The sequence below is a fragment of the Artemia franciscana genome, chromosome 13, assembly GCF_032884065.1.
Source record: "Artemia franciscana chromosome 13, ASM3288406v1, whole genome shotgun sequence".
NCBI classification, from domain to species: domain Eukaryota; kingdom Metazoa; phylum Arthropoda; class Branchiopoda; order Anostraca; family Artemiidae; genus Artemia; species Artemia franciscana.
Genome location: NC_088875.1, coordinates 12532084 through 12546854, shown reverse-complemented (window position 1 = coordinate 12546854; position 14771 = coordinate 12532084). Strand labels below are relative to the sequence as shown.

The 14771-nt window shown below is 34.8% G+C and overlaps 1 protein-coding gene across 1 annotated transcript in view; it reads left to right on the top strand.

Annotated features, from left to right (window-relative positions):
• LOC136034541 (RNA-binding protein NOB1-like) overlaps window positions 1–14771 on the top strand; it is a 51893-nt gene that overhangs the window by 34203 nt on the left and 2919 nt on the right. Inside the window, exons 5-6 of the mRNA XM_065715770.1 lie at window positions 8889–9128; window positions 14447–14582. Coding sequence (XP_065571842.1) covers window positions 8889–9128; window positions 14447–14582 — 376 coding nt within the window. The remainder of the gene's footprint in view (window positions 1–8888; window positions 9129–14446; window positions 14583–14771) is intronic.

The following is a 14771-nucleotide window of genomic DNA, read 5'->3' as shown; positions in this document are numbered from 1 at the left end:
GAATTCAATTCTTCCTTCCTGTTAATGGATCAAAGAATCATCTATTTTGTAGGATCTGTTTTCTCCTCAGAGTCGTTGTGATTCTCAATATTGTTACTCCTCTAACAGCAGATTTCATTTACGACTCGATATATTCGTTCTGATGCTGATTGTCACATGTCTTCTAACCGCAGATCTCATTTGCGCTTCATTTTCTTGGGCATCATTGCCTCTGACTTTTTTATATATCATTTACTTTAGCTCTCGCTTTAACTGCTCGGACTCTTTCAAAATAAGGTGTAATTTCGTAGTATGTCATAGACACAAAACAAAACTTCTTTCACAGCTTTTCCCCAGATGTCAATTTTTGCTTGAATTGAGTCCAGGAATGTTCCTGTTAAATCATTTTTCATCTTGCGTAATTTTGCATGTGTTATAGATACTAATTGTTAACTACTCCTTCCTGTTTATCGATCATAGACTCCTCCTTACTAAATTAACACCTTCCTTCATTCCATTGTAATTTTGCTTTGTGTTCTAACCCCTCAAGCACGCTAAACTAACAGGTTCTTTCATTCTATTATAATTTTTCTTTGTCTTCTAAAAACAGATTTTGCTATGCAACGTTTTTCTTCGCAATTCAATGTGATTTTTGCTGTTTTTAATTTCATGCATTTTTCTTTAGCTGTCCAGCTTCATTATCTTGCTGTTCCTCATTTCATGCCTTTTTCTTTAGCTGTCCAGCTTCATTTGTTATCTTGCTGTTCCAAATTTCATGCATTTTTCTTTAGCTGTCCAGCTTCATTTGTCTTCTTGCTGTTCCTTATTTCATGCCTTTTTCTTTAGCTGTCCAGCTTCATTTGTCATCTTGCTGTTCCTTATTTCATGCCTTTTTCTTTAGTTGTCCAGCTTCATTTGTCATCTTGCTGTTCCTAATTTCATGCATTTTTCTTTAGCTGTCCAGCTTCATTTGTCATCTTGCTGTTCCTAATTTCATGCCTCTTTCTTTAGTTGTCCAGCTTCATTTGTCATCTTGCTGTTCCTAATTTCATGCATTTTTCTTTAGCTGTCCAGCTTCATTTGTCATCTTGCTGTTCCTAATTTCATGCATTTTTCTTTAGCTGTCCAGCTTCATTTGTCATCTTGCTGTTCCTTATTTCATGCCTTTTTCTTTGGTTGTCCAGCTTCATTTGTCGTCTTGCTGTTCCTAATTTCATGCATTTTTCTTTAGCTGTCCAGCTCCATTTGTCATCTTGCTGTTCCTGATTTCATGCATTTTTCTTTAGCTGTCCAGCTTCATTTGTCATCTTGCTGTTCCTAATTTCATGCCTTTTTCTTTAGTTGTCCAGCTTCATTTGTCATCTTGCTGTTCCTAATTTCATGCATTTTTCTTTAGCTGTCCAGCTCCATTTGTCATCTTGCTGTTCCTGATTTCATGCATTTTTCTTTAGCTGTCCAGCTTTATTATCTTGCTGTTCCTTATTTCATGCATTTTTCTTTAGCTGTCCAGCTTCATTTGTCATCTTGCTGTTCCTAATTTCATGCCTTTTTCTTTAGTTGTCCAGCTTCATTTGTCATCTTGCGTAATTTTGTTACCGTCATAGATACTAAAAATGATTCGACCACTCCTGTGGGGAAAATGAAGTTAGTTATTTGCTGTATTGAAGTTTATGTAAATATGACGTTAATGACATGATTTTTTCCAAAATCAAGACTCTAAAAGATTTTTTCCCAAACTCGTGACTTATCTAGAGCAAGGAATAAGTTTCTTTTTCTTTCTATTAAAAATGAGAGATCAAGACTAAGTTTAAGATATCAACTTCCTGAGATTGCCAATAAATATAAACTACTTGATTTAATAAATGAGTCACCATCACTCTATACATACAAAAAGAAATTGAAAGAGATAGTTCTTTCTGCCTATAGTAGTGGGGACTGAATGTAAAGTGATTTATTTATAAATTAGTTTATAAGTCCCATCCGTGTCTACGAGTCGATTTTTTTTTCAGCTTCTTCTTCTCTCTCTCTCTCTTTCTCTCTTTTTTATGTACTCCGTGGGAGCTTTTGAGGTATAATTCCTTCTTCTTTTTTCTCTCTCTATTTTTAAAGGAGACAAAACGAGTTGCCTCCCTGTCTCCTTTGTATAAGATTTATGTATATCGTTTCTTGTTTAATAAAGTCAAGTCTAGATCGTTTTTTCTCGCCATAAAATCTCAGGGCTTAAAAAAAAGTATGCAGCCTCTTTTAAGAAAAAATTTAAACAGAAATACATCCACAGTTGCTCCTTTAAAAATATAAGTTGTGGATGTGTCAGCATTGATGTATGCACACATGCATTGGTAAAACTATAGCTGCATTATTTTCTTACGAATATATAAAGTGTTAGATTTGACATAAAATTGAGACTACGGTTATTATATATACCTAATGCATACCTGTATGTTAAGGATGTCAGGGCTGCTGTCTGCATAGTTTCCTATAAAAAAAAAAACACCATTCAAAAATTAAAAAAATGGGCTTTTTTCCATAAAAATGAAATAAAAATAGCAACAATTTGATCTTTTACCGTGTTTTGTGACGAACTGTACTTTAGAGTTCTGTCACTGGTTTTTTTTTTGCAACATGCCTCAGGGTTGAAAAAGCTAACAGCTTTTTGGTTTAGGAGAGAAACTGTGTTAAATTGCCGAAATTTCATAACAACACAAACTTTCTTGGTTTTCACCTCTTTACTTTTCTTAATAGCAAAAAATATTTTTCTTTCGGAAATGATTCTAATTTTGTACATTTTGTTGAGTAGTTGGCATACCGATAATGTTTGGGATTGTAATTTCATTTCGTAAAATCTGTTCTGACCGCAAATATTCGATTTCATTGGGCCAAAATACGAACGCACACCATGTCGCCAGAACTTCACACAATCTAATGCTACATCCTGGCGCCATTTCAATTTTTGTGAAAATCCCAGTGAGCCATATTGATATATGAACTCAAGCTTATTCACCGACTCTAGTACATTAACGTATTTTTTTAATATCAATTTATCTGATGTTTAAACAACGTTCCAATCATCCATATATAAAAGTAAAACAATCAGTGTGGATCAACAGCGTTTGTTTTTTTAATACGAATTTATCTGACTTTTATGTAACTTTCCAATCATCCATAAATAGAAGTAAAACAATCAGTGTGGATCATCAGCATTTGTTTTTTAATGTGAATTTATCTGACGTTTATATGACGTTTCAATCATCCATAAATAAAGGTAAAACGATCAGTGTGGATCATCAGTATTTGTTTTTTAATGCGAATCTGACGTTCATACGACGTTTCAATCATCCATAAATAAAGGTAAAACGATCAGTGTGATCATCAGCATTTGTTTTTTAATGTGAATTTATCTGACGTTTATACGACGTTCCAATCATCCATAAATAAAGGTAAAACGATCAGTGTGATCATCAGCGTTTGTTTTTTAATGCGAATTTATCTGACTTTTATGTAACTTTCCAATCATCCATAAATAGAAGTAAAACAATCAGTGTGGATCATCGGCATTTGTTTTTTAATGCGAATTTATCTGACGTTTATATGACGTTTCAATCATCCATAAATAAAGGTAAAACGATCAGTGTGGATCATCAGTATTTGTTTTTTAATGCGAATCTGACGTTTATACGACGTTTCAATCATCCATAAATAAAGGTAAAACGATCAGTGTGATCATCAGCATTTGTTTTTTAATGCGAATTTATCTGACGTTTATACGACGTTCCAATCATCCATAAATAAAGGTAAAACGATCAGTGTGATCATCAGCGTTTGTTTTTTAATGCGAATTTATCTGACTTTTATGTAACTTTCCAATCATCCATAAATAGAAGTAAAACAATCAGTGTGGATCATCAGCATTTGTTTTTTAATGCGAATTTATCTGACGTTTATATGACGTTTCAATCATCCATAAATAAAGGTAAAACGATCAGTGTGATCATCAGCGTTTGTTTTTTAATACGAATTTATCTGACTTTTATGTAACTTTCCAATCATCCATAAATAGAAGTAAAACAATCAGTGTGGATCATCAGCATTTGTTTTTTAATGTGAATTTATCTGACGTTTATATGACGTTTCAATCATCCATAAATAAAGGTAAAACGATCGGTGTGGATCATCAGTATTTGTTTTCTAATGCGAATCTGACGTTTATACGACGTTTCAATCATCCATAAATAAAGGTAAAACGATCAGTGTGACCATCAGCATTTGTTTTTTAATGCGAATTTATCTGACGTTTATACGACGTTCCAATCATCCATAAATAAAGGTAAAACGATCAGTGTGATCATCAGCGTTTGTTTTTTAATGCGAATTTATCTGACTTTTATGTAACTTTCCAATCATCCATAAATAGAAGTAAAACAATCAGTGTGGATCATCAGAATTTGTTTTTTAATGCGAATTTATCTGACATTTATATGACGTTTCAATCATCCATAAATAAAGGTAAAACGATCGGTGTGGATCATCAGTATTTGTTTTCTAATGCGAATCTGACGTTTATACGACGTTTCAATCATCCATAAATAAAGGTAAAACGATCAGTGTGACCATCAGCATTTGTTTTTTAATGCGAATTTATCTGACGTTTATACGACGTTCCAATCAATCATAAATAAAGGTAAAACGATCAGTGTGATCATCAGCGTTTGTTTTTTAATGCGAATTTATCTGACGTTTATACGACGTTTCAATCATCCATAAATAAAGGTAAAACGATCAGTGCGATCATCAGCATTTGTTTTTTGATGCAAATTCATCTGACGTTTATACGACGTTCCAGTCATCCGTAAATAAAGGTAAAAACGATCAATGTGATCATCAGCATTCGTTTTTTAATGCGAGTTTATCTGACGTTTATACGACGTTCCAATCATCCATAAATAAAGGTAAAACGATCAGTGTGATCATCAGCATTTGTTTTTTGATGCGAATTCATCTGACGTTTATACGACGTTCCAGTCATCCGTAAATAAAGGTAAAAACGATCAATGTGATCATCAGCATTTGTTTTTTAATGCGAATTTATCTGACGTTTATACGACGTTTCAATCATCCATAAATAAAGGTAAAACGATCAGTGTGATCATCAGCATTTCTTTTTTAATGCAAATTTATCTGATGTTTATACGACGTTTCAATCATCCATAAATAAAGGTAAAACGATCAGTGCGATCATCAGCATTTGTTTTTTGATGCGAATTCATCTGACGTTTATACGACGTTCCAATCATCCGTAAATAAAGGTAAAAACGATCATCAGCATTTGCTTTTTAATGCGAGTTTATCTGACGTTTATACGACGTTCCAATCATCCATAAATAAAGGTAAAATGATCAGTGTGATCATCAGCATTTGTTTTTTAATGCGAATTTATCTGACGTTTATACGACGTTCCAATCATCCATAAATAAAGGTAAAACGATCAGTGTGATCATCAGCATTTGTTTTTTAATGCAAATTTATCTGACGTTTATACGACGTTCCAATCATCCATAAATAAAAGTAAAATGATCAGTGCGATCATCAGCATTTGTTAGTCATTTCAACAATTCACAACCTCATTGATAATTTGCTGATTTCCTAGTAGTTAAACCTTTACCTCATTACATGTTACCTAGTAGTTGAACTTTATCTTTACCTCTAGAATTATTCAGCATGGTTGACACTACCACAATTGTTCAGGATTTCTTTTATTACTGAACAGTACTTGTGTTTAACTGCCCGACGTATTCGTTTAGCTGGCAAGTTGAAGCATGTAACAGAGTTTTGTCTGACAAAACAAGCATTGTTTCTTTTTGTATAGTATCTTCTTTGTTTGTACTATCCTCGTCTTTCCAAATATTTAAAAGTCTCTATATCTTTTATAGAATTGTTTTTTATTATTTAAGAATTAACAACGCTTCTTGACTACTAAGGTCCCTAAGTCGGCCCTGCAGTACATTCCTGCAGCGTGATTCGATCTCTGGGTCCCGTATTACCAAGCTAAGGTCAAATCCACTGCGCCACCACAGGACATTATAGAATTGTTAAGGTCAAATTCGAGGTCATATATACTTCATCTGGCACGTACGCAGGGGGGGGGCCTTCGGGCCCCCCCCCCATCCGAAATTTTATTAAATATTTAATTTCCCCGTGGTTTCTTGGGATTTCTGGCAAAAGTAGGACATTTATTAAGAATCTAGATACATGTGTGAAGCCTTTTTTTGGGATTTTACAGCATGCAATTATCCGGTCAAGTCACTTCCCAATTATTAACCCATTTTTTGTCTAACTTTTTACCCTCTTTGAAGTAATTAGCAACTGTACTGTTAATTTTTTTTTGTAAAGAGAGTTTGCTTTCCACAGCAAAATAGAATTATCCTTGATATTAGGGCGTTTATCCCCCCTTTTCAGGATAAAGTACAGCTTTTAATGGATCAATTTTGGAAACTATGATTTTTCATTAAAATCGACATTTTCGCGATAGAAGAACTATCCCCCCCCCCACAGCACTCATATTGCACTATTAACCCTAAAATTTCACTTACAGTGGGATATAATAGATTAATCACTGGTTCTAAATCGCTATGAACATAACCTGAGCCTAAAACGTACTTTTGAGGCTTCAGTCTCCTTCCCCCCATCCGCTACAATACTACAGATTCAGGTTAATCTGTATTTTCCGATATGCGTGCTTTTTGCATTTATTTAGTTACTAAATAAAAAAAAGTGCTAATTTATATCTGCTCTTTCGAAGGTTTTGGCCCCCCCCCCCGAAAAAAAAAATTCCTGCGTACGTGCCTGTACTTCATATAACGTCAGTCTGTAGTAAATTTCGACTAAATGGAATTTTTAGTGCTAAAAATGACTGATTCTACCCTTGTGTTTATTAAATACAGGGTGAACCAAAAAGATCCGTACCCATATTTTATTCGATAAAATATCATTCCAGAGTGTACAAATTCAGTTTCGAAAACTTGTCCCATTGTCGCAACTTTCCACCAAAATCACGATTGTTAGTTGAGTTACAAAGTTCAGTGAGCATGGGACTGTAGTAGACTTATTTTTAAGCCACAGGGGGAACTTTTTTAGGCAGGAAAGAGAGTGCAAGGAAAGAAAAAAACATTGCCATAGTGAGGGACTACACTGTCCAATTAAACGTGAGAACACGCCACAGTGACGCCACAGTGACTCCCTTGTCATTCCGAGTTCTTGGCTGTGTCTAAGCACTGATTTTCTAGGGCTGCGTCCTACTGAGTCCATTACTGCAGCAATTTTTTCTTCTGTCCTTGCACTCCTTTGTCGTTCCGAGTTCTTGGCTGCGTCTATGCACTGATTTCCAAGGGTTGCATCCTACTGAGTCCCTCACTGCAGCAATATTTTCCTCTTTTTCCAGCCTGAGTAAGTTCCCCCTGTGGCTTTAGAATATAAGTCCACAACTATTTTGGAGACATTCGTCCAAAATAGGTCACAAAATAAGTTGCGACAATGGAACAAGTTTTGAAACTGAATTTGTACACTCTGGTATTACTTTGTCGCAAAATAGGTCTCCAGGGAGAATACCTTCTGCTGATTGGTCCAAGACATTTTTGGGGCAACTATAGCTGCAAACGATCATCCAAAGGTTCACCTTTCATGTCCTGCAACAGAAAGGATATTTGTTAAAAAATGGATTTTTATCGAATAAAATATGGGTACGGATCTTTTTGGGTCACCCTGTATATATATATTTGTCTGGGTCAAGTAGAATTCTGGTCCCTAGGATAAAATATTCAGTTCTAATAGTAACAATTATTCAGTTCATTGGGCGTGAATTAGCGCCAAGGGGAGTCTTATGTGATTGAACCAAGACAAAATCTGCTAACGTATGCCCTGCAATGTCAGATTTTCTTATCTGGAATTTTTGCACGTATCATAATTTGTTGGTGCTTACGCAGATTTCTCACTTCAATTTTTTGGCAAGCCTCTGAAGCCATCCAATCAAACGATTTAGATTCCTAAAGGTTGACGATATCCAATGATACTATATTGGTAGAGTGTTATCCAATCTAATCCTAGCGTGGGCGGAGCATTATCCAATCCAATGACGTTGCGTGGATGGGTGACTTTCGCTAGATAGCCAATGTAACGGAGAAACACATTGGTTCATGTATTTTGATAGGAATGAGATATCAGGTGAAACCTACTAGATAATCTGTGTACATATATGAATTGAATTTTTTCGACTTGGACTTAAAATTCTTTTAGCGAAGAAAATCTTTGCAGAATAAGTATTTACTAGAAAGACTTTAGTTGCATCAAATAATAAGAAATAATTTTTAAATAATAAATTGACAGTTTCTAATAGTGTATGTGGAAGTTAAAACTGAAATATTTCAGAAATGTTTTTTTTTTCCAACATCCTAGAATTTTCTCCATGTTACTTCTCTTTTCTTGTTTTTAGTTTGTTATGAATCTTGCTTACATAAAAAGGGCGAGAGGTGTATTCTCTTAGTAAAATAAAAAACTCACCTCTTTGACAAAGTTTGTGAATGCTTTTATTTCCCTTATCCTGTCCAAATCCACATATTAATTTAACCAAAATCCTGCTCCTGATTTTATTGTTCTAGTGCCACAGGATTTTTTTTTTACAATTTCAAATTTATTCATCAAAATTCTGAAAAAGATGTCAGACATCCCCCCCCCCCATCTACCTATTTACAGCTCCAAGAGTTCCTGTCCTCAACCATATATTGTTTTACGCTTATCAAAATTTATTTTCCAATGTAATCTATTTATTCATGTTAATATTTACTATTTTGCCACTTACCAGTTTACCATTTTATTACGGTACCAATAATTTATAAATCCGAGTGACGCCTATTTTTTAGAACGTTCTTAAGCAGATTGGACTTGCCATTGTCTCAATTGACGGCAGGATTATTGAAAATGTTCGCACACATATTCTGCGATGTTATGGCTGTTTCAAAACAACGCCAGACATGGATAAAATTTTTTGTCCCGGTTGTGGTCATAAGACTTTGAAGAGGGTAGCAGCTACTTTAAATGAAGATGGCAGTCTGAAGATTTATCTATCAAGAAGGAAAACGTTGACAGGCAGAGGAAAAAGGGTATAGTTGTGTTCTGTTTCTCCTCTTAGTAAATCTTGACAGTTCTAAAAGCCTTAGAGTTAACTCGGAAGCTAAGAGCTAAAAACCTTCGGAAAGAGTGTGTATTCTCAAGAGCTGAGCAGAGTAATTAGCAGACGTGCCAATTCACGAATATGTGGGGGGATCGGCGAAGATTTTTCTTAGTTTTTTTAGGGGGTGTGGGTAATTGACCAACCTTCGTCTTGTCTGTCTCACGTTTTCATTCTAGTTTTTTATTTCAATGGTATAATTTTTGTTGCTGTTTTATGGGAGATTGCTTTTGGTTGTTTTTATTTTTTGAGAAAATTTGTTTTTGATTTTTTTTTTTTGTCGATATATATATATATATATATATATATATATATATATATATATATATATATATATATATATATATATATATATATATATATATATATATATATATATATATATATATATATATATATATATATATATATATATATATATTACTAAAAAGAGAATTGAATCGGGAGCACAAGAATTTATTGGAATGAAACTTCCAATTGGAATGAATTTATTGGAATGAAACAAAAAAAATTTACTTTTTTACTGAAGGTACACAAGTATAGTTGGACGTTGCCATGCTTAAAATACTATTTTCGCAAACAAGCTATTAGCTAATGACTAAAATATACCAACAATTCATAGATTGGAGATGGATTAGCTGTATCCAGATATTGCGGGAGGAACAAATGTAATATTGTTGACATGAAATAAAAGGTGTTAAGAGGAATACAAATTCAGATAATGGTTTTTACCTTCCCCCATGCATACCATCTAACAAAACTATAAACCTCCTCTTTTCTTTCTCTTTTTTTTTTAATGCTTTACAAGATTCATTCACTTGTTATCCCAGCGAAGCTTTATTAAGATACAAATCTTAAGTAACATCTAAATATGCGTTAAAGCTGTTGAACAAGAACTTTTTACTAGCTTAAAAAGCTGTTGTGGTAACTGAATGAAAAAGTCTACAGTGGTAGCTAGGAATGATTAGAAACCCGTATTAGGCCTTGGGTCACTATCTGTGGACCAAGTTACGGTCAATCACCTACCTCTATTCCTTTTCTACTTGTAGGGCTTCAAAGATTACTGTGAAAACAGGTCTATACTGTCTCAAATTTGGTAATTTCCCTTTGAAGCGGATGAAAACTCATTTTTAGGATCCAATACGGGCTGCAAATTCATTTGCCCCGCATTTTACCTCCAATATCCATTTCGTCTTGTGTAGAAGTAGAATAACCCAGGGTGTTTTTTTCACAGTTGAAAAAAGATTGGAAGAATAGGGAGATAAGTCCACGAACCAAGATTAGAACATTAGAAGCTATAGTGATTACAGTGGTCAAGTATGGTGCTGTAGTGGGAGTGATCCGGAACACCGGGGGATGGTTTGTTTGGGGTTTTCCAGAGAAGTTGTCTACAATTTGTTTTAGGTACCCGTCTGACTCACCGTATTTCAACAGTAAGCTGCACGAAAAATGTGGTTCAGTCCCGCTTTCTATTGCTATAATGAGAGAAAGGTTGAGATGACTAGGACGCGTTCCGCGGATGCAGGATGACAGATTGCCAATAATCGTCCTTATCGACAAAATGAAAAGGAGATCATCCCCAAATGGGGTGGGAAGATTTCGTAAGGAAAGACTTAAGGGAAATGGAAACTTCTTGGGAGGTTTTAAAGAGGGAAGCTTGAAAAAGATTTGGATGCAAAAGGGGCGTGCGTAGCTGTGTCGTCCTCAGGTGGCTTGGTGTTGCAGGGAGTTGTTGATAGTACTAGCATTATATAGCTTATTAAATACATGAAGAATAAGGGCTTTAGAGAAAGGGAGGGAGTGGAAAAATGGTTATTTAAAAACACCTTCCCTGACACTAGTTTAGGATGTTGATTTAACCATTTCTGAAAGTTTCATTCACTTAGTGCAACAGCTACTCGAGTCTATTGTTCCACAATTTTGCCACATATTTAACTAAAACATTGGGTAAAAATGTATGGCAGTACTGTATTCTGCAATATTTAGGCTATGTATTTTTACCCTGCCTATCCTAAAAACGTCTATCCCCTACCATTTACTAACCTACATTTAACATCTATACCCTTCCTACCCTAACCTATATCTATACCTGACATCTATACTCTGCTTACTCTAACCTATATCTATATGTATAATCTGCATCTTGCATGTATACCCTGCTATACCATAACTTATAATATGTGCCTTCCAACGTGTATGAAAGTAATGTTGTTGAAAAAATATTTTTTTTTTGAATTTAAAACCAATTAGTATTATTTTTTTCGATGACTAAAAAATAAATTCTTCAAAACATAGCTGTTTTTGAGGCTATGTTCGCGATATATTGCGATAGAAAGACAATATCCTGATAAACTTTTAAAATCTAAACGGTCTAAATAAAATTCTCTAAATAGAAAATGTCTTAATTATCTTCCCCCCTTCTTACCTTCTTCTCTATCCTTGCATATTGTTTTTACCATTTACCTCTTCTCAGTTTTTTCTTCTTACAAGTCAGCACCAATATACACGTTTTTCTTATGTAAATTGGTTGGCATGTACAGACACATCGCTACTCTAATTTTGCCATCGACCCATGGAGCTCTGTCTTCAGGGAATTTTCGTCAAAACTTAGATGAAGCCTTTTTAGCTGTGGTTGATTCCTGAGTTGAAGAAGGTTGAGTTAGAGCTGAAATTGGAGACTATAAATATTCAAGGAAGAAATGACGTCTTAAAAAAGCTGTGTAAATGGGGTTTCAAAAATAATTTATTGGGGCCAATTTTCTTTGTACTTTACCTTGTAACTGTCATGAAATTTGAGGTTACTTTAAAAAAAGTGTCTTTTTTATGAATATAAATTTGTACTTCATGGTAAAATTAGCTTTAATTGGCACTAATTGCGAAAATACTAATTTGGAAATACTGATTAGTACTATTTGACTATTTAATGGCTGTTGTTGGCTTTGGTCAGGTGCATGGAGGGCTTGCGACCATATTTACAGAGCTTGAATATAGTATGTATCGCAAGTAGCACCTCTAATTATAAGACGTAGAAGAATGAATTTTTAGGAATAATTGAACAGTAACAGAAAGGCGCCCCCTACCTTATTAGCTTGCTGCTCTAATGACTTGTAGTTATGACTTTTTTATTGACAAATTTACCCAAAATAAAGAACAGGGTATGGTGAAACTTGACTTCAGATCACCAACTGCCAAATTTTCTGGGTCTTACGAAATGCTACGGTTCCTGTTGAAGTAGCACCTTATTTAAACTCGCAAGCTTCTACTACTACTAACAACTCACTGGACCACCAATCTGCCTGCGGCAAACACAGCTATGTGTGCCTCTCCTCCATCCTAATCTATTCAAAGCCTCCTTCTTAACATTCTAAGAGGTTCTAATTTTCATTAAAGTCCTTCTTTACAACCTCTTCCCACCTCGTTCAGGGAGGACTCGCTTTTCGTTTGACCTTAGGTAGTTGGTCGACAAGGACGGTCTTTGGCAATCTGTTATCCTTCATCCGCAGAATGTGTCCCACCCATCTTAACCATTCTCATATTATAGCCATAGAAAACAGGATAGAACTACATTTTTAGTCTAGCGCAGTGTTTCAAAATAACCACTTTAAATAATCAAAATAATAAAGTTGAAATAATAAGTAATAACTTTAAATGCATTAAAGTGGTTTGTGCTATGTACGGGAATAAAATTGCTGCAGTTAAGATAGAAAATAAGGTTAGTTCTTGGTTTCGTATTGAAACAGGAGTTGAGGAGGATTGCGTTTTATTCCTATTTTCGGATCATTTTGACGAACTTTGTCCTAAGGAATCCAGCAAAGACTATCGGAGAGCATGGATTCAAATGGGAAAGTAAAACTCTCCTTGACTTAGATTTAAACGTCCTAGATGAAATGTTAGCAAAATGTTTTTTTTTTTACTTTGAGAGCTTGGGGCGCAAGAATAGGCTTGAACATGAATGTTAAGAGTAATAAGCTGCTTAGACTGGGAATAAGTGAAGATGAAGAGTTGATGCTGGGTAACGAGAAGATCGATCAAGTTAATAGCTTCGCTTACCTAGGTAGTGTTATTAGTAAACACGGTGGGTGCAGTGAAGAAATTAGAAGTAGAATAGCCAAGACCCAGGGTATTTTTCCGCTGTTGAAAAAAAATTTGGAAGAATAAGTCTTAAACCAAGATTAGAATATTGGAAGCTACAGTGATGATAGTGGTTAAGTATGGTTCTAAAACGTGGGAGCTTCGTCTTAAATAAGACGAGAGGAGTATTTATTGGATGTTTTCCAGAGGAATTTAATACGGATCGTGTTGGGTACCAGTCTGACTGAGTGTAAATCTAACAGCAATTTGTACGACAATTTGGTTCAGTTGATTCCCTGATCAACACTTTTACTAAATATGATAGTCGCTACCGTGACGGTTGCTACACACGCACAGGGGAAAACTTTCCCCTGAGTAAAAATGAAAATTTTCGACTTTGATCAGCCATGCCAGGGAAAATTTTAAACCATATTTACTGGAGTATTTGTACAGCTGCACAACCTAGCAGTCTTTGTATTGCGACTTAGCATTCATAGGCACACCTAAACTGAATGGGTTTTTGTACAGCTGCACAACCTAGCAGTCTTTGTATTGCGACTTAGCATTCATAGGCACACCTAAACTGAATGGGTTTTTGTACAGCTGCACAACCTAGCAGTCTTTGTATTGCGACTTAGCATTCATAGGCACACCTAAACTGAATGGGTTGGATGTTGGGCTAGAGGATAGCTTTGAAGAACCCAAGGCAAACTGTAAAAATTTTGATCGTAAAATGCCTCCCCCCCTCTAAATCCTCTGATACCCATTCAGTCTATGACTCTCTAAATCCTATATCTATCTGTGCTCGCAATTGAGAAGAATTCTAGAGAAAACTATTGGATCTTATATGCTTTAACTTACATTGGTACTTTTCTTGAAAACTAGATTTTTACTAGCGTCAGTTTTTCGTCTGTCTATGCCTCCTTGGTTCAAATCCTTTTTTCTCTTTGTTTAAGCTCATCCGTAATTATACTTGTTTCCAGTTTTGAAACTAGTAAATTTTTTAGAGCTTTGATCTATGTTATGTTGTTATGAAGTTAAAGTAAAAAAGATACGAAAATCACATGTATACTAATCAATGGTTTTCTTGCGCTTTTAATTATGCAGTATCTTCAATTTTTATTCATTTCTTTTTATTATACAAATGTTCTGTTTTTTTTTAATTCTTTTCTTTTTCAGTTCCCACTTCCATTACCAAAAGGAGGTAAATATGCAAAAAATCCTATTCTTTTTGAGGATCAAAAAGAAGCTCAGAAAAGGGCAAGTAAATTGGCTCGTCAGAAGAATAATCCACTCGATGATGACTATATAGCTGGTTAGTATTTGCACCCACCTGCAACCTATATCACCCCATCTGTGCGATAAGGGAGAAATATGAAAATTTAGATGCTGTTAGAGAGCGCGAAAATAGTTTTCACATATATACCCAAGGTCACAATGAACCTCTTACTGATGTCAATTCATTTTGATGTTCTTTCTTTTCCTACGTCGTAGTAATATATTT